Genomic DNA, 24,651 nt, shown 5'->3' with positions numbered 1-24,651 from the left:
TATGAAAACTGATTCTGAATTAAGTTATGATTTAAAATAAATTTAAAAAAGACTATGAACCCTTTTTTATTGAATTATTTATGAATCTATAAAATCACTTTGTATGTACATAATGCATAACAATATTTATAAACATTAAAAATTTTTTTATATAAAATTCATAACAAAATACCATAAACTTTCATTGCCTATATTAATTAAAAATATAAATCTATATCCCCAAAGCACCAGTAATCACATTTTTGATTTCAAAATCTCTCGCCACCAAGAGGGTCGTTTTAAGCATTCAGGGTTGCTTTTGATTGCTTCTTCTAAATGTTTATAGATCTAAAAATAAAATTTATAAGAGAATATATTGGGTGATGTACAATTTAATTTGCATTCATATTCAACTCACGTTTCCATCCGACATGCCCAAAGGTGAATCAATAACGGAATCAGGTGGTGCCAAAACATCTACTAGACTAACGGATTCAGCGACCAGTTCTCTGCACAATAAAATAATACCTTGACGAATGAGACTGTCCATTTTACTATTGAGCATCGCAAATCCACCAGAGTAAAAGTCACCAAGTCTCTTTTCAATATTGCAAGCAGCATACAACGAGCATAGCTTGTCCAAAATTCGTTTCTCGTCGCTAGTGAAAACAGGATTACTATTGTTTTTAATGAATTGCTGAGTCAAGGCGTGCTGTGAAAGTCAATTTTTGATATAAATCAAGTTATACAGAAAAAATCGAAAATACTGTATCATCGCCATTACCTCTCCGTACACCAACGTTAAAGTTCGAGCATTGAACAATTGCGAATCGTTTCTAGCTTCAAAATCAGAGTAGCCAGATTGTTTGAAAGAAGATACCAGTTCATGTGTTTTCTGCATGTAATAACAAGTGATCCATTTCATACAATTCAGAAGATCTAAAATTAATATTAAAAAATGTATGGATCGGTCAGGTAAAAAATAGATCATACAGCAAACAGGATAAGTTACTCTCTGGTCTCATTGTATCTTCGATCGTATAATGGTTGAACGAATATTTTAGGATGTTATGGGAATCATCTAAGAAAGAGGCTGTATCGAGTGGCGACAAAACTCGGCCACCTTTGAGAACATTTGCATACTGGCCCAATAACCACTGACTAGCCTGTTGAATTAAAACGTTGCTTTCGCCTTCGTAAGTGCAGTTTGCATCGTGTTCTTGTCTTAATGTTCCTAATCGAGAGACTGGAGAAATAATATTGACAGATTACTATGTCCTTGAGACGGAATTAATTTTCAAAAATTTGTGGTTTTACCTTTAAGGTAGCCATGACCACCGCAAGATTCGCGGCAATCTTGTATGGCATCGCGGGCGGTCCAAGCGCAAAGTGGTTTGGTTGCCGACGAGAGGGCGTGAATTTCCATGCCTAGAGCTGACATAAGATCGCTGCTCTCACCAGCGATCAAGTTCTGTTGAAACTCCCACATGATGTTGAGGAAGTTCGTGGCGAAGATACGCATTGCATATGTGGCTGACAAGTGAGGTATAAGACGTCCTTGCTGAAAGTGAAGAAAATCATATAAAAAAAAATTCTCTAAAAGAGACATAACGAAGCTATTCATAATAGTACAATAGTACCAATATTACAGCGCAATGACTACTGCAGCATATCTATTACCTGAACTTGATACTCGATAACGGGCCATTCTTCTTTCGGATTGGGTCCAAACTGCTTTCGGGAAGCACAATACCTTATAGCAATAGTTACTGCCAAAGCCGAATAAAATGAGCACATAGAACCAATTGTCACTCGACCAGCCGACAACGCACCCAGTGATGCACCTGCACGTGTAAAACAACGCAATTATTAAAAAGATTCTTTTTGTCTAACAATCAGATTATTAAGTATGAAATATACATACCGAATCGCTTACTCTGATCCTTAACGCTGGTGACGTATTTCCCGTCAGGTGTAACGTCGGACTGTTTATTTAACAAAGCTGTTCGTGGAATGTGATAATTGGTGAACATGACGAAGCCATTGTCGACTCCGTTGAGACCAATTTTTTCACCCAAATCGCCAACTTGTACACCTTTGGGGGGCAACATAGTTTCGGGCTCGCGGACTTTGGTAACAAACGGATGCAATCCATGACATACACCGTCAGGAGTGTAGAGTTGGGCATAGACAACTGCGTGAGTCGCTGTTTTTCCCAGCCCACCAACCCAACACTTGGCGGCTTCGAAATCTGGCGAGTGTAGGACAAAAGTTTGCGTTTTCGGGTTATACGTGGCCTGCGTTCGCATACCCTTGACATTTGTGCCATGGCCAATTTCCGTCAAGGCGAAGCACCCGCTGAACTGGAATTTATTAATTCATGAACTGTAATAATATATTTTCTAAAAATTTAATCTGAAAGATTTAATTTGCATAAACAAATTACTAAAACATTCAGTTCCAAAGTTGTAGTAGTATCATTATTGGAAGCTTCATATTCCGATTATATGTTAAATTGAGTTTTATGTTAAGATTCGATCATTATTTCTAACAAAAACAATCAGTTTTTGACAAGCACGATGGTAATCAGTACTGTAAAAATTACGAAATGCTTACCTTTCCTTCGGCCATTTGTTGAATGTATTCAAAGTGCTGATCCGTACCCAGCGATACAAGAGTACTGGGCACCATTCCATAAACTACTCCAATTTTCACCGGTGCTGATGGATCGACGTAGAATAAATGATTGAACCACGTATTATTGTCCGTTGGCTATATTTAAAGATTGATAAAATCGTTTCAAATAAAATGTACTAGTAAACTTTTTAAGCAAAAGATAAACAATGTATTTACTAGAATGTCAGCCTCGATGATTGCGTGAATTTTAGCATTACAGCGTTGCCTCGTTTCGTCCAGGTTCAATTCTTTTGTCGTTTTTTTAAAAGCTGGATGAGTTTCTACGAGGTCCCATAATTTGTTCTGTGGAGAAACGCAGTAGGCCCATTGAATAAGTATAAAATATTTATAATAAACCGAAAATTTTTCATAAAATTTTTCAAGGTCACGTTGCGCGAGGATAACTGATAATTGCAGATGTACACGAACTCAATCAAAATTTTAAACGAGCACTAGTAGTTACTAGTAAACAAAATCTCATGCAAATTAGAATGAAAACGATGATGACGATGTTTCTCAAAAAATAAGTATACAGAGTATAAGAACTTGTTTTAGATCCAGAGCTTTTTTTACAAGTTTTTTTTCTTCAATATAATCGCAGGAGCGCCTAGTCATTGCATACACGCGCCAATATAATTCGTTTATCTATCAGGTATGCGAAACCAGAGTCGTACGATGCTTCAGTCTTGCTCCGTGTACAAAAGTTTGGCGCTCGATAAAAGTTGTGCGAAAATAAGAGAGTAGACGCATAAAAGTATTTACCTGAAATTTAATGCAATCCTGTCCTTCGAGATGCAATTTCATGGACTTCCAGTCAAAACTCGCCTTCCTCCTGTAAGTATCGAGAGGCCCTTTGGCCATATCGCGAATAGTATCCATCATCTTGGCAAATTTTCTTACGGAAAATCTATAAAGTTGATAATGCAACACTGGTTAGTCATCGATATCATTAATGTTTGCATATTTTAAGCACACATAAATCCTTTTTTATCATCGTTAACTCGTCATCGAACGATACAGAAGAACAAAATCGTAAAAATGCAGCTGCATATATGCAACAGTTGCAGCGGTAACAGATACTACTCGTGCAACTTTCTAAAAAATAAGCAACGTTAATGCGCTCTCTGTATGTAGAAAAAATGGGAGTATAATTAGCTTCACCGCATGATATCAAAGCGAAGAAAATGACGCTCGACGTTGCAGAATCACAACGATTCGTTCGATGCAGCTGTAGGTTGAAAGAGCGAGTGCTGCAATGTGTCAAAACGCGACGAAAGCAAACTGGCGACTAAAGCACTACTCTATCAACGCCACTCGCAATTCGGATGACGATCCAACGCATGGAATTGGCGCATTGACCCTTACTCACAGAGGCGCGATCGGACGCGGTCGCTTAACCGATACTTGCGCTTATCCGGTTTTTGAAAAAGTTGCCGTTTTTACGTGTTTTCTTTGTCGATTGAGCCACGAGACCAAGAACGAATTGTATCGGATAAATGAAATCATGCGCTCGGATATGAGATCGGAGACTTACTTCTGTGCGTAGCGTGGCGGACGCGCGAGCAGCTGTAGCACGACTATAGACCGAAGAGCTCGGGACTGTCAGCGATGACTGCACCGTGCTTGTCGGAGAGCTGCACACACACACGCGCGCACACACACACACACACACCAGAGGCTCGATTCTCACTATGAGTTGCGTCGTGCAGTTTTACCGACACACTTAGGAGTCGCGTGGAGGAGAACTGAAGGAGTCGAGAGAAACAAGTTTTAGCTGCTGCACATATACGTGTGTTTATGTCGGTGTGCACACACTCACTTGTATAGGTGCACACACGCGGGCAATGTCGATGTCACTGGTTGCGCGCGCTCGCGAGTCTGCTGCGTCACGGTCTCTCGATTCGCGAGCAAGGCCCGATCGCAAAATCTTAGCAGAAACTTCTCTTCTGAATAATACAAACTTTACTTTTATTGGTCATTCTTTTTTGACTCTTTCTCAGCACTGCTGACTTTTTTATTCTACTTTTCATGCTCTGTGAACGATGGCACAAATTTTAATGGTGCCTTCGTCTGTGTCTGAAATCAATAAAATAGTGCCTGATAGACTGTGACTTTAGACACTCTTTCAAAAAAAATTATAAAATGATGGCAAAGCAAACAAAGCTCAAATTTTTTCTATTATGTGACGCAATATTTCAGAAAAGCGTCATTATGTGTCTAAAAACTCATACGAAATGTGAAAAAAGTTAAAACTAAGATTACAAACCCTTTCATTCAACAGAATTCTACCTTTCGCCACAATAAAGATGACATAAATTACTGCCAAATTGATTGGCTAGAGAGATAAACGTGCAAAATGTCTCCTCCATCACCTGCCCTAAACTCAAAATCGATTGTTTTTACTCATTACACACGTTTTTATGAGTATTTAATATTTCCAACGTATGGCCATTATTTTACACGTCTCAAACAAGATTTTTTTATATCATTGGCCCTTTTAAATAGTCTGAAAACGATCTTATACAGATAATAAATGTGTCCTCAACATCAGTAAAATTTTAAATCATTTCAAATGCTGCTGTGCTGGATAATTTCTTAGATTCCTCTAATCCACGATAGTCGTGTTTCAGAAACGAGGTATTAACAACATTTGCACGCAAAAATCGTAATAATAAAATATAGTACACCCTCCTTGATCTACAAATTCTCAAGCACTTTCTGTTCTTGACTCTAGCGTTTGATTTGACAAACAATTTTCGTGGATGATTGAGAGAAATGCTCAAATTTGTTGTCGTCATTAAACTTGATAAAAGTGCGATATGTCTTCTCCGTGAGCGTTAACAAAAAATCGAGTATCAAAAACATCAGAGGTCTCAAAAAAATTAATCATAATAAAGAAGATAATAAATTTTTCCGTTTCTGCAATCTCGTCCTTATTAGCCACTCAAAATAATGCACCATGTACAGATGGTACTCCCTCGTTGTGATCTGAATTTGCCGAGCGTCAAGTTGTCTCATTAGAGATACTTTTTCAAAAATTCCTTTACTTCCCGCATGGTAGCTGCCCGTGCATCGGCGTATCGGTGACAGTTTTCTTTCGCCGGCGATCAACGTGTCAAAGAAGATCAAGGTTTTCTTCGACATGAACTAGAATATAACTCTTCGCAGCTCAATTATATACGGCATAATTTACGAAGCAACAGACACGAGCCAATTGAATTTTCGGATGAGTAACTAGCATCGATCGCATACATAATGAATTATTTACTTATAATGCAAAACAAAGTAGTAGCATTTCATTAAATAGAGCCTGTATACGATGCAAAATGCACCGCATTACTGTACTCTGCATAATAAAAAAATCTTACAGCTGACCTGAAAACAACGGCGGACTGTGGCCTTTTAGCCGCGCACATCGATTGCGCGCCGATTCGATCTTCATTGCGAGCAACGCGAGCTTCTTTACAAGAGGCCAGAGATAATATTCGAGATAGCATTGTTGTTGTAATTGCCTTGCATTTTTCAAGCCATTGCAGATAAAATGTGGGTATTCAAATTGTCACAGTATCTTTTCTTGCTTAATCTGTGCGCATCGAACACTTTGCACAAAAGGTTTGCGATTTCGATCAAGTCGATCGATCGACACAGATAATATCTCATTTGCAGCTTATGCTCGACAACCAAAACAATAATGTCACGTGTATTTTTCAGTTTATTTTCATCAGAAAAAAATTATCAATTGCAAAAGCTCGTGAAAGTACTGATAGAAGAAGTTGCCGATGATAGTCAATGCCTCGTAACTATTCTAGACACTTATTATCGGCGTCGAGTTGATTTAGCGCAAATAGAAACGTTCAAATTTCTGCCGACTTATCGGGTAAGTGATGCACCTATTAAGCGCAAATGGCATTCAGTTGTCGAAATAAAACATGATTTGAATTAAAAAACGACGCAACGAAACAAACAGATTTACGTTCGAGAAAACGACGAATTCACACCGCCCCGTCAGAGAATAAAACGGATCTTGGAGGAGACTACCTATCTCAGCTGCGATGTTTATCTCATCCTGATATCAAATGGATTACAAGTTGCTAATTTTCTTCGTTATACCGAGGAGTGAGTTCCGATCGTTCATACGCTAAAGTATTTGCTCGATGAATTTTAACAAAGATCCATGTATCATTGAAATCACTTGTTCATTCATCCTCTATCACATAATGAAATTGCAAATCCTTGGATTTTTTTTATGAATCCACTAGCTTTCTTTAATTTTTAGAGCTAAATCATTTGAATGAAAAATGAGTATGAATGACGATCTGTTCAGGGAAAGACTCATCAACACTCGGGGCAAATTTATTTTCATGTACGATTTTCAAATTTTCCACGTCGATATGCGCTACTTGTGGAATAGGTTGATCAATTCGATTTTTATACGCCACAACTTCAAACTCAAGAGGCGCTTGGCTGGTGATAAACAATTACAAAAATACGAATGGTACGATCTCAATATCATCATGTTTCCAGCTCAGACCAAAGGTTTCGTTGTTACCCGATATATCGATACGTGGCATGAAAATCGATTTCGCCATGGTGTTGGACATTTTACCTCAAAAATACACGACCTCAAAGGAAAGAAATTACAGTCGGTTATCAAATAATATGCTCTGTCATATATAGAAAATAAGTTTGGACAAGGTGTCGAACCATTCTTTTCCAGGATTGCCGTGTTTGAGCATGTTCCTGCCGTCACAGAGGATGCCAAAATGTTCTTCGACAATCAAAGCGACATAGAGAAAAACTTGAATCCACTCGGGGTCGAATTCGAAGTGGGAAATGTTCATTTCCGATTTTTTTTCGATCTCATCCTTTATATTGTAATATTTTACTTTCAGATGATCCTGATAATTGCTAAAGTACTTAATTTCAAGCCTACTTTCTATCAACCTGAAAATGTGCAAAGTGATCGTTGGGGTATGTCAAAAAACGACACTTTTACTGGTCTTTTGGGAGAAGCTATGGACGTCGCAGCAACGTTTTATCTTGGAGATTTTTACTATAATTTACGACATTTGCAAATACTCGATCTTTCATGGCCTTACAATACAGAATGTTTGACATTTTTGACCCTTGAATCTCTCACCGAAAATTCCTGGAAACTTCTTATTCTATCTTTTAGGTAACAGCAGTTATATAAATAGCAAAACTTAAAATTCGACAGTTTTGCAATTTACAATGTTTAAAAGGACCAATTAAAACTTGATGCATTACTTTTATCTTTTCAGATTGTACTCTTGGTTAACTGTTATTTTAACTTTACTATTGGCTGGTTTTATTTCTTTTATGATTGCACAAATTTACAAACGTTACATTGGTACAGATGAAAATTATAACAATGAATATACAAATACTCAAATTTTATTGCAATCAAAAAAGTTGAGAGTTGCACAGAAACCCATTCCTGCAATAAGAGGGTGGAAAGGATTGTATTTATTTGAAGATGCCCAAAATAGTATTTTATACACTTACAGCATGTTATTGCAAGTTTCTTTACCTAAACTACCTGAGGTATGGTCACTAAGAATATTCATAGGTGTATGGTGGCTGTACACAATTTTAATAACTACTTTTTATAAAGCTAGTATGACAGCCTCCTTAGCTAATTCTGTAAAAAGGTAATTTAACTAAATGTTTCTTATTTTTGGGTTTATCATAGTTACTATACTATAAATATTTATAGAGAAACTATTGATACTATTGCACAATTAGTTAAAAGTGAAGTAAATGTTGGCAGCTGGAATGAGGAAACAAAAGAATTTTTTGTAAATTCCTCTGACATTAATTTAAAGATTTTAAGTAATAGATATGTTGTAGTATCAGATGAACAAGATGCAGTAGCTGCTGTTGTTAATGGGAGTTTGTGTTATTACGAAAATTCCCATGTGTTAGTTCGTGAAAGAGTAAAGAGACAAATACTGGAAGATGAAAAATCAAAGGACAGTACTACAGTTAGTCAGAAAAAAATTTCAGAACATAATTTACACGTCATGGAAGAATGTGTTGTCAATATGCCTATTTCTTTAGGAATGGATAAGAATTCTCCTTTGAAATTTAAAGTTGATGAAATAGTAAATGCTATCATTATAAGTAAAAATAAATTAATTTTCCACAGTATTTTTGATTCATGCACATAATTTTTAGGTGAAACGAATCATTGAAGCTGGATTAGTTGAAAAGTGGATTAACGACATTACTCAGCAATCTAAAACTTTAGAATTGAAACAAGAAGGAAATGCTCCTAAAGCATTTATAGATATTAGTAAACTTCAAGGTGCTGCTGTTGCTTTAGGCATTGGTTATTTTACAGGCGCATTGGCTCTTGGTGGAGAATTATTCTATTGGAAAAAGTTTGTTATTAAAAATCCTAACTTTAGTAAGTATCGTATGGATGTATTCTACAAAAAAACATAAAATGTTAAGGGACCCAGTTACTCTAACTTCTGTAAATAATCGATTTTTAACAGTACCATAAGTTTCGACTCTAATAAAAACAATACAAGCAATACGTCATAAACAATATCAATACTAGTTTCTTTCTCTTCAGTAAATATGAAATGTAAAAGACTAAAGCATGGCATCAAAGTAACTTAAAAAAATCACACTGCGGTAAAAGTAGTGAACCCACCTTATCAATAGAATACTTGCACGAATTTATTGTAATTACAATATTCAGTCCGAATACACAGATGTCGCTAGGTATAAGGTTGGTGGGTTGCAGTAGGCTGTACGGTGGAGGACTACAACAACACTGAAGTCTGGAGCACGAAGCTTGATAGAGCAGGAATAGAAACTGTAGGCAACTGTTTATACTCCAACTATTCTGACACAAGAGTCAAGTGTACTACTGTCTAGTAGAGCTGGCAAACGGCAAAGGCAGAAATACTTTCAGCAGTCAGAAGCAGTGGTCGAACCGAAGTGCGCATGCGTTGGACAAAACTGTTTGCTGCTGCTGCTACTCTCGCAAAATTGTAATTCGCGAATGGTGATTACACTGTGTGTGCGTCCGCAAAGCGTATATATACTAAATAGGTATATGTTTGTGTACGAGCTCGCGTGTGCTCGCATATGTGTGTATATACAAAATTGGTATATCTATCTTTCATCTTTGTCTGGAGTGTGCAGCATCAGCAGAAGCAGCTGATGATGTCGCGCCGCGGTGAATCTCCACTCTCGAGGTAGTGATACGCTAAAACGGCCTCTCGTCGCTGCTCTCCGTGCAGCAGCGTTATACGCGATTTTTCGTCTAGTCTTTTTCTTTTGGCCGTTGATTTTGATACTTGTGCTGCAGTGCGTATGCATTAATTTGCTGCCAGAGTATTGGTGAATGGGGGAAAATGGCTGCTCCAAGCGTGTAGCACAGCCTATACGCGATCATGTCATTCTACGTAAGCTATAACGTCGTCGTTGAGTATTGCAGCGGTAGCATGCGGTGATAGTATTTTACGAAAAGGGCCACTGACGCGCCATGCTTTGCACTCGCCCTGCGGCCAGTTAACCCAAGGGTCGTGGACTCGTGAGAGGATTTTTATAAGCTTACATAGCTGGCTAAAGTCGAGCTAAAGTCGACTGTCGACAGTGTGCGTGCGTGTGTCCAGTGTTTTTGTGTAGAGTGTGCACTTATTCATTCATACATCTCTATATGTACGAGCTAATCTATAACGGTAAGAGTGCGAGTGCGTGATAATAACGAGCATCCAGAGTTGACAGACTGGCGTTGAGAGACTTGCCGAGCTGTGGATTCGTAATCGCGGTCGAGTTGCATCGCTGCCGAGTGCAGGCGTTACCGCTGCCGCTACTGTGCTGGCGTCGCCGTTGCTGTTGTTGTTGTGATCCGGGGCGTCAACGACCTCGCCATCGTGGCAAGAGTAAAATACAGGAAAGGATACGTCGCGATCGACAACTCGCTTTGCATCGCCATCGATTATAAAAAAACCATGGCTTTGGTCACGGTACAACGTTCCCCCAGTGTATCCAGTTCTCCACAGAGTTCGGTAAGTCTTTTTATTTTTTTAGTGACATGTCGCGTCCATTTATTTGCTCGATTTTCCTCCTTCGCTCGAGATTGAGAAAGGGTTAGGAAGTGCAGTGCTGTGTTTAGTAGCAATGTCAGTATGACAAGTACAGCAACTCGAATGTGCGAATTATACTCTGTGTTGCAAGCAAAATACGGAGTCTCTGTGGGTTAGTTTTTTTGCCAACAGTTTACTATTTTGAAAGTCTAGTAATCGTGAATCTAACGAGTCATGTCGTGCCATTTCTTTTTTGCATTTATCATCGTAAATATTATGCTTTGTACTTTCGCTATGACGGGCAGTGTAATGCGAAAAACTTGTCATTTGTGTGCACACTCTGCTCACTTATATGAGCGCACCTTTAGACTCATTTATAGGTACATAATATCTCTCTCGCTCCCTCTCTATCTTACTCCGATGTATGAACACATTCACACAAACACATATACACATTGTCTGTTTCGTTTGCTGTCGTTGCTATACTATATACTGCATTACGATATACTCTAGGAGCCCCGTCTAGGAGAGCAAAGAGGATAGCCTTATGAACGTTCGCGCGGTACACGCTCGACGCTCTGTAAAAGCTGCGTAATTTTGCACGAGTATGTGTGCGTGCGTATTCGTATATGCGTGCCGTGTCTGCTGGAGTACATGCACGAGTTTCCTTATATGGTCAGGCGTACTTGAAGTTTTTTCAGCCGCGAAAAAGGTAATGTTAAACCGTGGATCGTGGTTGCATCGACGTATGTACATATGAAACATATGTATACACTTGCAATGGCTGTATGCACAAGTTGTACACAAGTCAGAGCATGGCCACTGCTGCGCATCTTTTCTTTTAATCCATCTTTTAATTTATAAAAAACAGTGTAGTACAATAAACCCACTGGTCTCGTCTCTCCAATATTATAGGCCGAGGGAGAGAAAGATAGAGGAATATTTGCATTGGCGCAGTGCGTGCACTTGAGCACCTTCCATCATCTTTACCAAGGATATTTTTTTCTATTTCTTTTATCATCTTTTTCTATATTCTCGTTGACATTGAACGAGAACGAGACTTTTTACAGCGCGTCGCCTCGTCGTGTAGCATTTCATTATTAGGAAGTATTGCTTCTCGACTATAGGAGACATCTTAGTGTGTATATAGGTATACTTGACGTGTTATTTTTCTTGGTTATGGAGACCATGTTTACTCCTTTTACCTTTTGCATTACTTTCTAATATTATGTACTGACATGCAAAGTGTAAACTTTTCAGGATAATTAAAACTGTCAATTGATGTAAGTTTCGTGACTGCCACTTCCACCGCTTTTTGTTCTCTATTGTCGCCTTTTGTCCACGCTCTACTCATCTTATTGAGTTGAGACGCGAATTGAAATTTGTTAGATGCTCTCTGTAGCTCATCTGCACGAGGACACGCGTGACCAAGTGCAGATAACTTCTCGATATTGGCGCGTGACGAGATATTCTATATATCAATTTGTCTTCATTTTCCATCGACGTTCACGTCGATCGAATCGTCGCCCTCGATTGCCAATCCAAGTTCCAAGTTCTTGTCTCCATTTTTAGCTCTTGTTTTAATATCTCTGATCAGTGGACGCTAGCCTTTGAATAACTGTAAACTTCAAAAGTTATCGATGTTCGTCAAGAACATCGTAGTGTTTGTTATTTTGTATTTTTGTCGTCATAAAAATGAGCAGCCAAAAATCAATTCCACGCTCTGACGAATTTGTCTGGCTTATCGCTAAATTTTACCGTCCATGAGAGTGACCTAAGAGATCTGATAAAGATAGACCGTTTTCGGCTTCAAATACTTAAACGCATAAAGTATTAAAGCAAGATTGTTGTCTAATAATAATTATAAAGAAAATATAATAATTATAAAGATAATTGTCGACTCGGCGAGTTCGAGTTTTTTCCTAGATTTCGAGTCGAGTAAAACTCGAAAACTCGGGTACTCGCACAGCCCTACTTGCTATAGCAAAAATCGCTCTTCATACCCAATGCCCCTAAAGAAGTTCCACTTCAATATTTGAGTAAATGGATGCAATCAATCTTGATTTTTCATTCAAACTGAATTTAGAGACAGAGACTTTAGCTTACAGGTAGTTAATAAGTATTTTCCCACTTTTTTTAATCTCAAGTACTTTCTAGTGTTGGAATTGTACAGCAATACTGTGAAACACACAAAAAGTAGGATTCAAATGGAGTCAAAACACGTTGAACTTTTTCAGTATCAAATTTGCTTTATTTTCATGCGTTTACGAGTACTTAATAATTAATATTGGGGTTTTAAAATGACAGTATGAAAAAACCGCCAAGTTATTTACATTTACCTATATCGATCAAACCGCATAATCAATAAAAAATCGGAGCTCACTATCTTCTGCTGAACCTTTAAAAAACTTTGTAAGCTATAATAGTACTATACTAGCCCGATTTCAGCGCGCTGCGCGTGCTCTCTTCTTTCTTATCCTACTTTGCCATTTTTTAATATTTAAAATAGAAAAATAAGATAAATGAAGATTATGGTATAAACTGTAAACATCAAAATTAGAGTCTCAAGCCGTCAATAGTTTAATATTCCACTTTCTCAACTTACTACAACACTCGTATTTGCGCGCCAGTAAACAATTGCAAGCTACTGAACGACCAATCACGGCGCTTATAAACTGCTCACGCTAAAAACCTCACCACTCTTATAGGATAGGAATAGGATACATCAGAATAAGCAGCCGACGTTTCGTTTGCTATCGGCTCATGCTGAACAGCGCCGTGGTAGTTTCAAGAACTTTGCTCGCACTTCGATTAATGCCCAAACCATTATCAAAGCTGACGTTTTGATAATGGGCGCGAAGTTCAGAATTTGCCTCTTTAGCGCTGTTTACCGCTGTCGCTGAGAGCGAATACAAACGCCGAGTCAGGCTTAAAACACTCGAGTTTTTAGCCAGGTTAAGAGCTGCCCACTAGATAGGGAATCGCGTGTGCGCGAGTGTGTACGTTACGCTGGATGCGCTTCAATATGCTGAACCGAAATCCGACTAGTAAACTCGGCGCGAATAGTTTGGACTGTGGTCGGCATTTTGACATGCGTTCGCCTCTGCAGCACGAGTAGAGGTACACCGTATACGAGCAGATTTCGCACGAGGCGCGCGCAACCAAGCTATTTATTGCGTTATAACTAACTTACCATGTACGGTCATTTTTCCCGTCGCTCTTGAATGTCACCGCCGCCGTCTCCACTTCGCGAGTGTACAAATATTATCGTACTTATACCGCAATCGTGTTTTTAATTCATATTATGTCTGGAATGAGACAAATACAAGTGCATTTTGCAGTGCCTAGACTTGTGCATTATGCTGGCATTTATGCCCAGTGCCAGTATCATATAGTGGTTCGAACTATTTCAGTGGTACATACAGATATAGATGAAGAAATAGGCAGAGCGAAAGAGAAAGAGCGTGAATCTATTTATAATCCAGGCTATTCTAGTAGTTGATGTGCTCTCGTCAGTTCTCGCGTGCAGCAACGGCACTGCTCGTTCTATGAACTTGTGTGCAGTGAATTGTGAATGGCGAGAGTTCGAATCGGTGCTTAGTGCGCTTTCCTCGAGTCCGCAAACGAGCGAGAATCGTGTGCCGTTGTCTCCAGTGATGCGCTGCTGCTGTCCCGACCTCGTCTTCGCAACAATGTTATATCGCGCAGACTCGACGAAACGGATGTCTGCCGAGCATTGAACGCGCCTGGTCAGTTACGCTCGAGCGTTATAACCAATCATTTTCGAATGCTGCGCGATGCTCTAATGTGCTAGGACAAGATGCAGCTTTTGAAGCAGCAACAGCTTCAACCGAAAAAGCCGCGGGAAAGAGGTCCGGCCGTACGCGCTATGCGCTCGATTCAAGCCGAATCGGCTGCCACCGCGTCTTCTCCTCCGTCTCCTTGGTCTTGCATTCGGTGGGAAGCCGAGAAACAGCAGAAGCTAGCTGGCAATCGACGACGCCGTCCTTTTGATCGGTCTCTTCATAATTATCTCGTCACCGCTTTCAAAGTAAGACCTTTTTTTCGACTAGTTTAAATCAACTGCTAGCACTGACCCTAACTTCGTTACTTTATTGTCCCTCCTCGTGTAATGGAAAATGTTCCACTTCAACCAATTTAACGTGAAAAAAGCACGATACCAAATTACCAGATTCATCAAGTTTCAAGTCTTTCAGTGGATAAACAAACTCAAATCAATGCCTTGTTCTATAGCTTACTTGTAATGAATTTGACTAAAATAACAGCTTTGCAACATGATTTTCTCGCCTTTGTCTTATATGTTTTTCTATTTAATATTCGCTCAGATTGAAACGAGTTGAATTTTATCGTACCAACAATTTGACAATGTCAATCTGACAATATCAATCGGACATTGTCAATTTGACATTGTCTAATTTAATGTTTTAATCCTTATGCTACAGTAAAATTCATGTGCCAGCATATACAATAAATTTCTTTTTTGATTTTCTTTTTAAATTCCCATTTAAATATATTTCCAGTATAGTATATTACCGTCCTAGGCCAATATGCTACTTTTCATCCTAGTGTCCCGAAAATACCTATTTTCCGTTTAGCGCAACAAGTCCGGACACTGGCCGAGTCTTTACGAAAATTTTGGACTCCATAGTATTTTTCAACGTTTCTAGACTCAATTTCATACGTTAAATCGATTGTTCGAAGTTGATTTCCTTAAAATCTGTTTTCAAGTTATAAACAAATTCATTATTTAAACGGCTATACCTTGTAAACTATTGAAGATAGATTAAAACAATTTTTTTCATGGTATTTTTCTTGGAAAAACGAAGCGAATTTTTAAAAACTAAAATTGATTTGTTACAAAAATTATAAATAGTTTTAATTTTATTGAAAAAGTAAAAAAGTAAAAAAAAGTACTATAACACTTTCTATATTTATTCTATTCTATAATTATAGCAGATATATTTGCGAGTTTTTAACCATTTTTATTTTGTTAAATATGCATAGAATGAAAAAATTACCAGAGTAACTTTTTGTTTAGAATCGATACTTTTTATTTGAAAAAAAAAAGATTTTTTTTGTAACGGAAATTTCATTTCGTCTATAAAAAACAAAATGTGAAAATTGAAAAATATTTGTAGATTCCTTGCCAGATTATAAACAGAAAGTTACTCTGATCATTTTTCGTCTCATTAAAATAACTTAATTTTAGCTTTTAAAAATGTCATCGCTTCGAAAAAGGATTACTTTAGTCAATCTTTAGTTAATAGTTTACAAAGTATAGTCGATTAACCGATTAATTTGTTGATAATTTGGAAGCGGACAATTTTTTAGGAAATCGTCGATTAAAAGCATCATAATACTCTAAGAAACATTGAAAAACACTATGTAGTTCCAAATGTTTGCGAAAACTCTTACGGCATCTAGACGAAACGGCTAGTTAATGGTACTTTCGAACCGCCAGTTTGAACAGAATTCATTTATCAATTGGAAAACCTTTGAAAACGCTTCACAGTTAAGCCTATCATTTGTTGTTATACGTACAGTAAAACAAGCAAATCACGAGGAAATTAGTTCATTTATCATTTTTTTCGTAAAGAACTGAATGAAAATAAGTGTATTTATGGTTTTACAATAAAAGTCTGGAAAATTCAAGTCATTTACCTTAAACATTAAAAGTTCATTCTTACGATAATTTTTTTATGTGCTTTATAAACTAACTTGTTATGCAATATGTGATTAATCAATCTTGTGATCTCGGTCATTTACGACGACAATTTTCTCAGCAAACTGCAAGCGTAAGTTAATAGAAAACAGTCTGAAACAATGATTTATTTTATTAGGCATATCACACACAGTCATACACATTTTTTTTCCTTTATCTCTACCTACGAATTTATGCGTTGCCTTAAATTATTTAATTACAAGTCTTTGAAACGTTGGATCCCCCAGGCATTACTGTATCATGCAGCAGAGCATTATTCAAATCCCTGCTTTTTTTTGTTTTCGGCATTGCTTTGCTCGAACGTCTTTGGCAGGTAGTCTCGTCAGTCATGGGTCACCGTGTGCGTCATAGAGCCAAGACAGATATTCGGGTTACTATAGATTCTCGCGAGAAGATATATTCGCTCCGACGGAGGCTTTGAAAGACTCTCGAGCTGGTCACTGCAGCTGACGAGTTGTCATTGGTATGTGATGTGTTTATAAGGTGACCAAACTACGAGCAGCAGCGGTGTGGTTGGCTGCACGTTCGAAATTATTTGTGCATTGCAAGCATCAAAAGAAAGCGTGGACATCAAATAATTCAGGTCATTGTGCAACGTAATTCTCTCCTAATTCTTTTATCGATAAATATTATCGATTTTAGTTAGCGCATAAATTATAACCCAAATGCTTATTGCATGTTCACTCTCTGTAATTGAAAGAAAAATTACTTCACCGATCACGATTAGAATATGCACATTAAAGGTCGTTTGGTAGTAAAATGCATTTGAGCTAGGCTCTCATGGACCTTTGCAGAAATATTGTTTAAGGGTGATTTGTTAAACTGTCAAAGTTTCAGCATAGGTTAGGTACCGCACTAATTTTTGAGAACAAAGCTCTCAAAAGTGGTTATTTCAACATAGGCTCGTATGGAAGGCCTTAAGAATTTCGTGCATTTTAAGCGGTAACTTTTTTACTACCAGCTAGATTGTATCCAAAAACCACTCAATTATAGTTTAATTCATTACTTTTCGATTGGTATGTTAAAAATTTCACTTTTCCACACTTACTAATGAATAATTTAAAAAAAATATGATTATGAGCATTAAGGAACACCAATAAGTCATTCGTATCAAATTCGTAAAAAAGTGAAAGTAGCCACCTGAATATACTATTACGATTATTTTGACCGAACCACCTTAATAAAAAATAATCTACCTGTTTCGTTGGATATAAATCTCAGTCGAGTGTGTGATACGTACCGCATTCACAAATAATGCATAAAGAATCGCTTTTTAACACGAAGCAACGATACTTGAGTTGATAAGGAGCGATTCATGCTTAATATATAAGCATGTGATAGACGAGATTGCGAGTGCACGCGTTTCCGTGATTTTCATTGCTTCTACAGTTTGTGAAATGTTGCAACTCGTGCTTAAAGGTACCTGTAGAATGATACAAATCAATTTGTTAAACATATTTTTCTTTGCAGAAGAAAATTAGAGATACAGGAATTTTCGTGAGCATTTATTGTATATCTTTGCGTGTACATTTTTTTCTTCATTTGCGTTTTCTGGAAAATCATGTATTTGTTTACCTATCATAATATTCAGAGTATCTGAGCTACAGCGTTCAGGTGGAATACGCTTCTTTTGAACACCGATGGTCACAAACGCAACCTCGGGGGAGATTAACTGTTTTATGATGGATATTATAATAGTAATTTACGATATAAGTGCCATAAATGACACTTTTTGGCGTGGCGTAGTTTAGGGCCCGAACGCAGCGAGGGCCCTAATAGCTGGGCCGAAAAGTGTCCCCATGTCACGAGTATCGTACGACATTTTATAGCACTGTGCCAAGTTCACATTTATGCCCCTTTTTCCGAGTCATGAGTCGCACTTTCTGGTACCATGAAGTGAGGTTAGTGCACGAGCGTATGCGAGTATGATGCAAACGCAGCGGGGCGAGAATGTGCCACTTATGCCACAGAAAAGAGTGCCATAAATTTGAACTTATGCCACGCAGTGCTATAAATTAGTATATTTTGCATCTAGGGAGTGAAAAACCTCGGCTTCGCCTCGGATGATAAATTACGCGTGCTCTGAGACTTTCTTTTTTCGCTACTTAGGTGCAAATACATTTTTTTGTGTATCCCCCAGCCTAAAGTAACATTTTGGTTTTGCGCAGTGGGAGTAAAATGTTACTTTAGTTGGGGTAGCACAATAGTATATTACTACCCTAGGCCGGAAAAAACAGAAAAGTCCCAGGGCACGTGAAATAAGCGACCAAGGCGAAGCTCGGCTTTCTTTTTTCCCGGTATAGGCCGGTATGCTATTTTTTGATACAGCGTGCGGAAAGTTCGTTTTTCGCAGTCAGTAGGATGCTTCGAAAGTAAAAGATCCCGGTGCTGTGGCTACAGCGTGCGAAGAGTTCGTAAGCGTGCGAAAAAACGAACTTTCCGCAGCTGTATCAAAAAATAGTATACTCGCTGCGCTCGGGCGGCAAACGTCGCATTCGTGGGAACACCTACTCCGCACTCGTTGCGTAATCTACTATTACATACCCCGTGGCCCGAAAATAGCATACCGGTCATACCGGGAAAAAAGAAAGCCCCAGTGCCCGTGCTTATTTCACGTGCCCTGGGGCTTTTATGTTTTTCCCGGCCTAGGGCAGTAATATACTATTTGCTTGTATCTTTTCAAACAGAGCAAAACATATATTATGTAAAATAGAATGAAAGGTCATAATCATTCAAAAGTATGATTATGGGGGGAAGGGGGGGGGGAATACTATTTTTTGACCGAATTTTCGCTTTTTTTTATCGTCTTTTTCGATTTTCTAGGCCATCAAGAGTATTGTGTTCAAATTTTACGTTTATCCAAGCAAAATTGACAGAGATATAGCCATTTTAATTCAAATATGATGTACTCGTTTTTTAGTTCCGATTACATGTTCAGTGTTCTTTACATTTGGGTAGCTATATATGGCTTTAATATAAAAAAAGTCAAGCATTACGAATTCAACATGAAAAACATGCTTTAAATATTCTAGATGATGACCCTTAATTGCCTAGGCCCGGCGTAGACGATGTAAGGAGATATGATAAAATTTACGTTGTTTTGCATCAATTATTTTTAAAATACTGCTATACTTGACTGTTGCTCTGAGCAAGAAATATAAATGGGTAAAAACTCTCCCAGACATATAATGCAATGTAAATGATATATCATCACAATCAATTATAAACATCAATACAATTAATATTCAGTTAAGGCAAAAATTTTTTTTATTCATGTCAGCTCACCAAATTAACAAAGTTGAAAAACAGTGGACCAATATTATTTGCATAAATATGACATGTATATTTTTTTGAATTGGCTGGCGCAAAAAATGTGATTATTTTAGTGCTTGCATAAATACAACAGCAGTATTCCTTTCTAATGTAGCAAACAATGAACTTTATCGTACTTATAACTTCATGTTCATAAACAAAGAAAAACGCGTTGGCTGCAGTTGCATCGTGTCGTGTCATCCTCGCGTAGTCTGAGTGTGACTGTGTGTATATAAGAATGCATGTAGCTACATAAGCCACCATTGAAAATACTCGAATGCAAGTGCTCACTATACGTAAACTGCATAGCAGCTGCATTATAGTTCATTATGCAATACTTATTCTTTTGTATGTTTGTTTACATACGGTCGGAGAGCGTCACGAAACAGGAGTTACGGATTTTAAGCTAACGAGAGAAAGAAATATAGAGGGTGAAAGGGAGACTTTCAGCGTAAAACCCCACCACACGATGGTTTTCATTCAATTTTGAAACAAGTCTCTCGAGTAGCGTACTCTTATTTGTTACAATTTTTCGAGTTAAAATTTTTTTTTAACTCATATTTATTTACAACCTGTTTGTACAACAATAAGTAAATAGGCATATTATATTAATTTTACATAGTCGAGTAGGCACTTCACCAGTGTATCGGTACCTACAAAGAAGAACGTTTCGACTGAAATCTTACATCGTTTTTTTATTTTATTTACTGTAAATGAAGATTTCCATTAATCTTTTAAACTGTTTGAATCTTAAGGTATCTGTTGCTCATGAAATGAGAGCTTGCACTCCATTGTTTGGATGGTGGTTGAGTATCCTCCTCCTACTTGGGCTTGATTACGGAATATAGTGGAATCATCCACTCTATAACGATGTGTAAACAATGCGGCCAAATTATTTTAAATAAAATCCATAATTTATCTAATACGAATACAATATTTTGCTCAAGTTCCTGTCTGATATTGATGATTAACAATTTTAATTTTTATAGGATTCTGGTGCGGGTGGACCGACAGATGATGACGAAGCATCTCGTAATTGTGTAAAAAGGTAATTTATGAATCAATTCATTTCCTTTCGATTTTAATTGAAGGTGGTTTCCCAAATACTTAATTAGCGATATCCATTTGTTTTGATTAGTTTTCGTCATTTAATTATTCATTTAAAAAACAAAAAAACATCAAAGTCATAGGCGAATCAACGAACTTTTTGTTTATTTGAATTTCGAGAAAAATTTTCCTATTCCTTGAAGAAATGTTTAGATGTGTGTAAAATCGTTCTTTGTATTTTTCAAAGCTCAGCCATTAAAAAAAAAAGAATTGATTGCTTGAAAAAGGTATCGGTTAATTTTATTGATAGTTAATGATATCCATTTTGCATGATAGAAGTAAAAATAAATCTTTATAATGAGTTTTTACAACCTAATTAAATAATCTAGAGACTATTTTTGTCTACTGAACGAATGGTGCATTTCAACATGACTATAAGTGTAATTAAGGTAAATTTTCGTTAATCTAATAACTGATTACATCGTTAAAAGTTTCAAGCTGTAAAGCAATTATTTCTTTTTTAATAACCCTTTTTTTCTTTCTTTTCTTGACTTCCGGCAATGTTTATAATTAAAACGACAAAAAAAAGGCAGAGAGATGTTTGTGTAAGACTTTTTTTCCAGTGTAGCGTAACCATTAGCAATAAAAAGAAACCGTTATCGAGCCGCTGCTACTGCAGCAAAGAGCATCTTCGATTTACGCTTAACCATAGTTGACGGCCGCGGCGACGGCTATTGGCGTTGTGCGCACAATATTTGCCGCAGTCGCGAATGGGTCACTGATTTTTTGCTCACAAAAGCCACTTTCTACTTGTATTCTGTAACAAGCGCTCGCAAACTTAAGCTTGCAATACTATGCTACGACCATTACCGATCGAACAGATTGGATATAGGCGATATAAGCGTCGGAATCAAGCAGGAAGGAAGGCTTTGCTAAATCTATGAGTTACATCTACAAACTTAGTTGATCGATGCGCAACTGCTCAAAATCTTAATGATGCGTGACTACTTTAATAATTCTTTTCGGTATTATTTCATCGTTATTTGCTTAAATTGTAGGTCGAAATGCAATTTGTAATATTTTATTGATGTCTTGCTAGAGTGAAAGCTTTAAAAATGAATTTAAAAAGGAAATGATTACAATATCCATTCGTAAAATTGTTCCAACAGCTATAAATAATTTATCCACAGTAAAAGAAATTTTCATGCTCTTCATCCTGTCACCTATTTTGATCGATTCTCGTTAATTTTTTTTAACGAATTCTAGCGAAAGTTTCATAACTAGTAATAAATAAAATAGTTTTAAGGAAAACCCTAAAGGAATAGTTTTGTGTTGGGTTTGTAATTTCCACCTACTACGTATGTGAAAATTTCGTTCAAAAAAAGCTCTACGATTTTCTTTTGCATAAAACGTGTTTTATAATTATTCAAGAGACAATTTGAATTTAAAGCTTGATCTATGTAACACCTAATATTTATCTCTTATAAAACTCCTAAGATAGTTATATTTAATCTATAAAAAACTTCGAATATGATGTGCTTTTGCAACGATCATAAAAAAACTATAATATTTTATTATAATCATAGATGATAAATGTACAATGTAATACAATTTCCTTTCCAACAAATTGTTGTCCTGATTCTATTAATCTGTCAGTCTAGCTGAAACAGTTAGATGCAAACTTTGGACCCCTTAGTTAGTCTCTGAGGCTTGATCCAGCGAGTGCTCAAACAATATTTCATTGCATAGTGTAAATTATCTTTTCAATTTCCGCCTGTTTCGAAGACTTCTGCGGGGCCAGGTACAATTTTATTTTATTAACTAAATTATTTTCAAACTAAAAGTGCGCCTCTATTTTATCCACATTACGGTTACTGAATCCATTGCAATATAGAGTTCAATTAAAAATGAATACTTCTAACAAATATATTTGCTAATTCATACGGTGAAGTTAAAATTTATTCATTTTTTTACTCTACTAGAATTCGTATTCCTCGTGATTGTATTTATTATTTATTAAATTTATTAGATAGATTTCTGAAAATCAGTTCGTGATGTCACAATAATATTTAAAAAAGGAGAAGTGGTAGTATGATTGTTACGACATGCCAATTTTTAAATGTCATACTTCCGTTACTAACTAAAAAACTAAAAAATAAGAAATCCGAATTCAAACATTTCTTAAATGTATATGATTTGAACATAAAATATAACTACCCTTTGCGAATACACTATAATAGTACTTTACGTTATATCTATAAATTTCGTTCATAAAAACTTAATATTTTACCTTCATACGTGTGTCAATAATTCAACAACTTTATCTAACGTGCTGATATAGAACATGGGGTGGTATTAGCACTCTTGGGATTAATACATTTGCAGAGCGACTTTACCAATACCCGGTCAGATAATTGTAGTGACCGACCAATTTTTTGTAAATCAATACTTACATCTTTTAATTTGTCAATCAAAAACTTGAAGATTACACTTAAAACTATCTAAATTCACAAAGAGATTTTAAGAAAAAAAAAAGAATTTAAAAAATTTTAATTTTTTAAATTAAAGTGTGAATGTGAATAATTTATCCTACGAAAAATCACGTTGCGCCATTATCCAAACACTTTGAAACACTCTTATTTCCATAGTTTTATTAAAAAAACACTTAGTAAAATGAAAATTATACTTACTGAATTATAATAAACTATAACAATTCAATCATTTTAAAACTTATCCAAACGTTTATTTGACTTGAATAAAAGTGGTTGAGTACATGATTAGGCAATGGCACAGTCATCCTATGTCGGAATTTGGTATTTCGTTTTTAAATTCTGCGTTAAATTTTTTTAACAGAATTAAAACTTGTAACATTAATGTATCGAATGCATTTTGAAAATAACGGTTTTAAAAACTGTTCCTTTTCTAGTAACGAGTTGAATGGATACAGTGCTCGTCACTATCTTAAGTTTAACCAACTCATTATATAATTTTTTTTACCCACTAATTCTTTCAAAGGACCGTATGATGGTAGTTTGGTGAATTATTCATGGAACGAAAATCAGCGTGTCTCTGACGACGTCTATTCATCGTTCACTTCGGTATGGTAATGTTATAGCATATATCGAAGGCGCGCAGCGTTCTGTCTCTTGCACACGTGAAATACTGCGTTTATATATAACCAGTATTCAGGTGATTGATGGTCGTCGTTATTTTGAAAAGATTTTTCGTAAAATCGGAATTCGGTCTGAATATACGCTACATTTTCAATGTAATTGTATTTTCTGCCATGGAAATCATCTGCTAATGCGATTTTCGTGACACTTCGAGAAAGGTTGTCGTCTATAGAGAAACAATTTAATGTAGATGGTACACTTTCTGCATAATATCGCACCTTTTCCACGCAGGATGCAGTGAATATTTTCATTTGAAGGAAAAAATTGTCTTTTCGTAGTTATCAGATCATTGAGCAAAGAAACATTACAGAAAAAGAACGTGAAGAGAGAGAGAGAGAGGGAGAAGCAATGCACTGCAAACGCGAATTACGTTATCGCGCTTGAATAGACATGATTTCACAGTTAGAGCTAACAGTATTTCATGGGGTCTTTTTCATGCAACAAAAAGTCGAGCGGCAGCAGCAGGAGCAGCGCTTCATCGATCACGCCATCGAACTTTCTTCGCTTGGTACTTAAAGCCGGAAGTATTTGTTGGATTGTGCACCATTTTTTTTTGTTGCAGCTCAGAGCTCGCAGCTCGCTGCAGTGATCAAATTGCCACACATAGCTAACGAAGAGGCACATATAGTATAACACACTAACTTTTGGCAATAGA

At 36.8% G+C, this 24,651-nt stretch overlaps 3 protein-coding genes across 7 annotated transcripts in view; 2 read left to right on the top strand and 1 right to left on the bottom strand.

Annotated features, from left to right (window-relative positions):
• Positions 1 to 37: 37 nt before the first annotated feature.
• LOC106659111 (peroxisomal acyl-coenzyme A oxidase 3-like) lies at positions 38 to 9,422 on the bottom strand. Of its 4 annotated transcripts, none has more exons than XM_014381642.2 (11): positions 9,338 to 9,422; positions 3,418 to 3,562; positions 2,833 to 2,958; positions 2,596 to 2,751; positions 1,904 to 2,342; positions 1,660 to 1,823; positions 1,297 to 1,540; positions 992 to 1,225; positions 764 to 918; positions 398 to 691; positions 38 to 327 (listed from the first exon to the last, which is right to left on the bottom strand). In XM_014381642.2, the coding sequence occupies exons 2-11, from the start codon at positions 3,535 to 3,537 to the stop codon at positions 235 to 237; spliced, it is 2,025 nt and encodes a 674-aa protein (XP_014237128.1). In that variant the 5' UTR covers positions 3,538 to 3,562; positions 9,338 to 9,422; the 3' UTR covers positions 38 to 234. The 4 variants fall into 4 exon arrangements, with proteins under 4 accessions (XP_014237128.1, XP_014237068.1, XP_023315321.1 ...); XM_014381582.2 differs by lacking the exon at positions 9,338 to 9,422 and adding an exon at positions 4,190 to 4,350; XM_023459553.1 differs by lacking the exon at positions 9,338 to 9,422 and adding an exon at positions 4,025 to 4,162.
• LOC106648516 (ionotropic receptor 21a-like) lies at positions 6,197 to 9,299 on the top strand. The gene is made up of 9 exons (XM_023459587.1): positions 6,197 to 6,267; positions 6,367 to 6,532; positions 6,623 to 6,771; positions 6,980 to 7,297; positions 7,373 to 7,481; positions 7,548 to 7,831; positions 7,938 to 8,327; positions 8,393 to 8,780; positions 8,854 to 9,299. Exons 1-9 carry the CDS (start codon positions 6,197 to 6,199, stop codon positions 9,121 to 9,123), a joined length of 2,145 nt encoding a protein of 714 aa, XP_023315355.1. The 3' UTR covers positions 9,124 to 9,299.
• Positions 9,423 to 9,790: 368 nt separating the features above from the next.
• LOC106649319 (protein phosphatase Slingshot homolog 3) overlaps positions 9,791 to 24,651 on the top strand; it is an 82,599-nt gene continuing 67,738 nt past the window's right edge. Inside the window, exons 1-2 of one of the 2 annotated variants that reach the window (XM_014366689.2) lie at positions 9,791 to 10,703; positions 20,766 to 20,824. In XM_014366689.2, coding sequence (XP_014222175.1) covers positions 10,647 to 10,703; positions 20,766 to 20,824 — 116 coding nt within the window. In that variant the 5' untranslated portion in view covers positions 9,791 to 10,646. The remainder of the gene's footprint in view (positions 10,704 to 20,765; positions 20,825 to 24,651) is intronic. The other variant, XM_023459552.1, reaches the window with a different exon arrangement.

This window comes from Trichogramma pretiosum, unplaced genomic scaffold, assembly GCF_000599845.2.
Source record: "Trichogramma pretiosum strain Unisexual culture from Peru unplaced genomic scaffold, Tpre_2.0 scaffold7, whole genome shotgun sequence".
Taxonomy (NCBI): Eukaryota; Metazoa; Arthropoda; class Insecta; order Hymenoptera; family Trichogrammatidae; genus Trichogramma; species Trichogramma pretiosum.
This window is presented reverse-complemented; position numbering and strand designations above follow the sequence as displayed.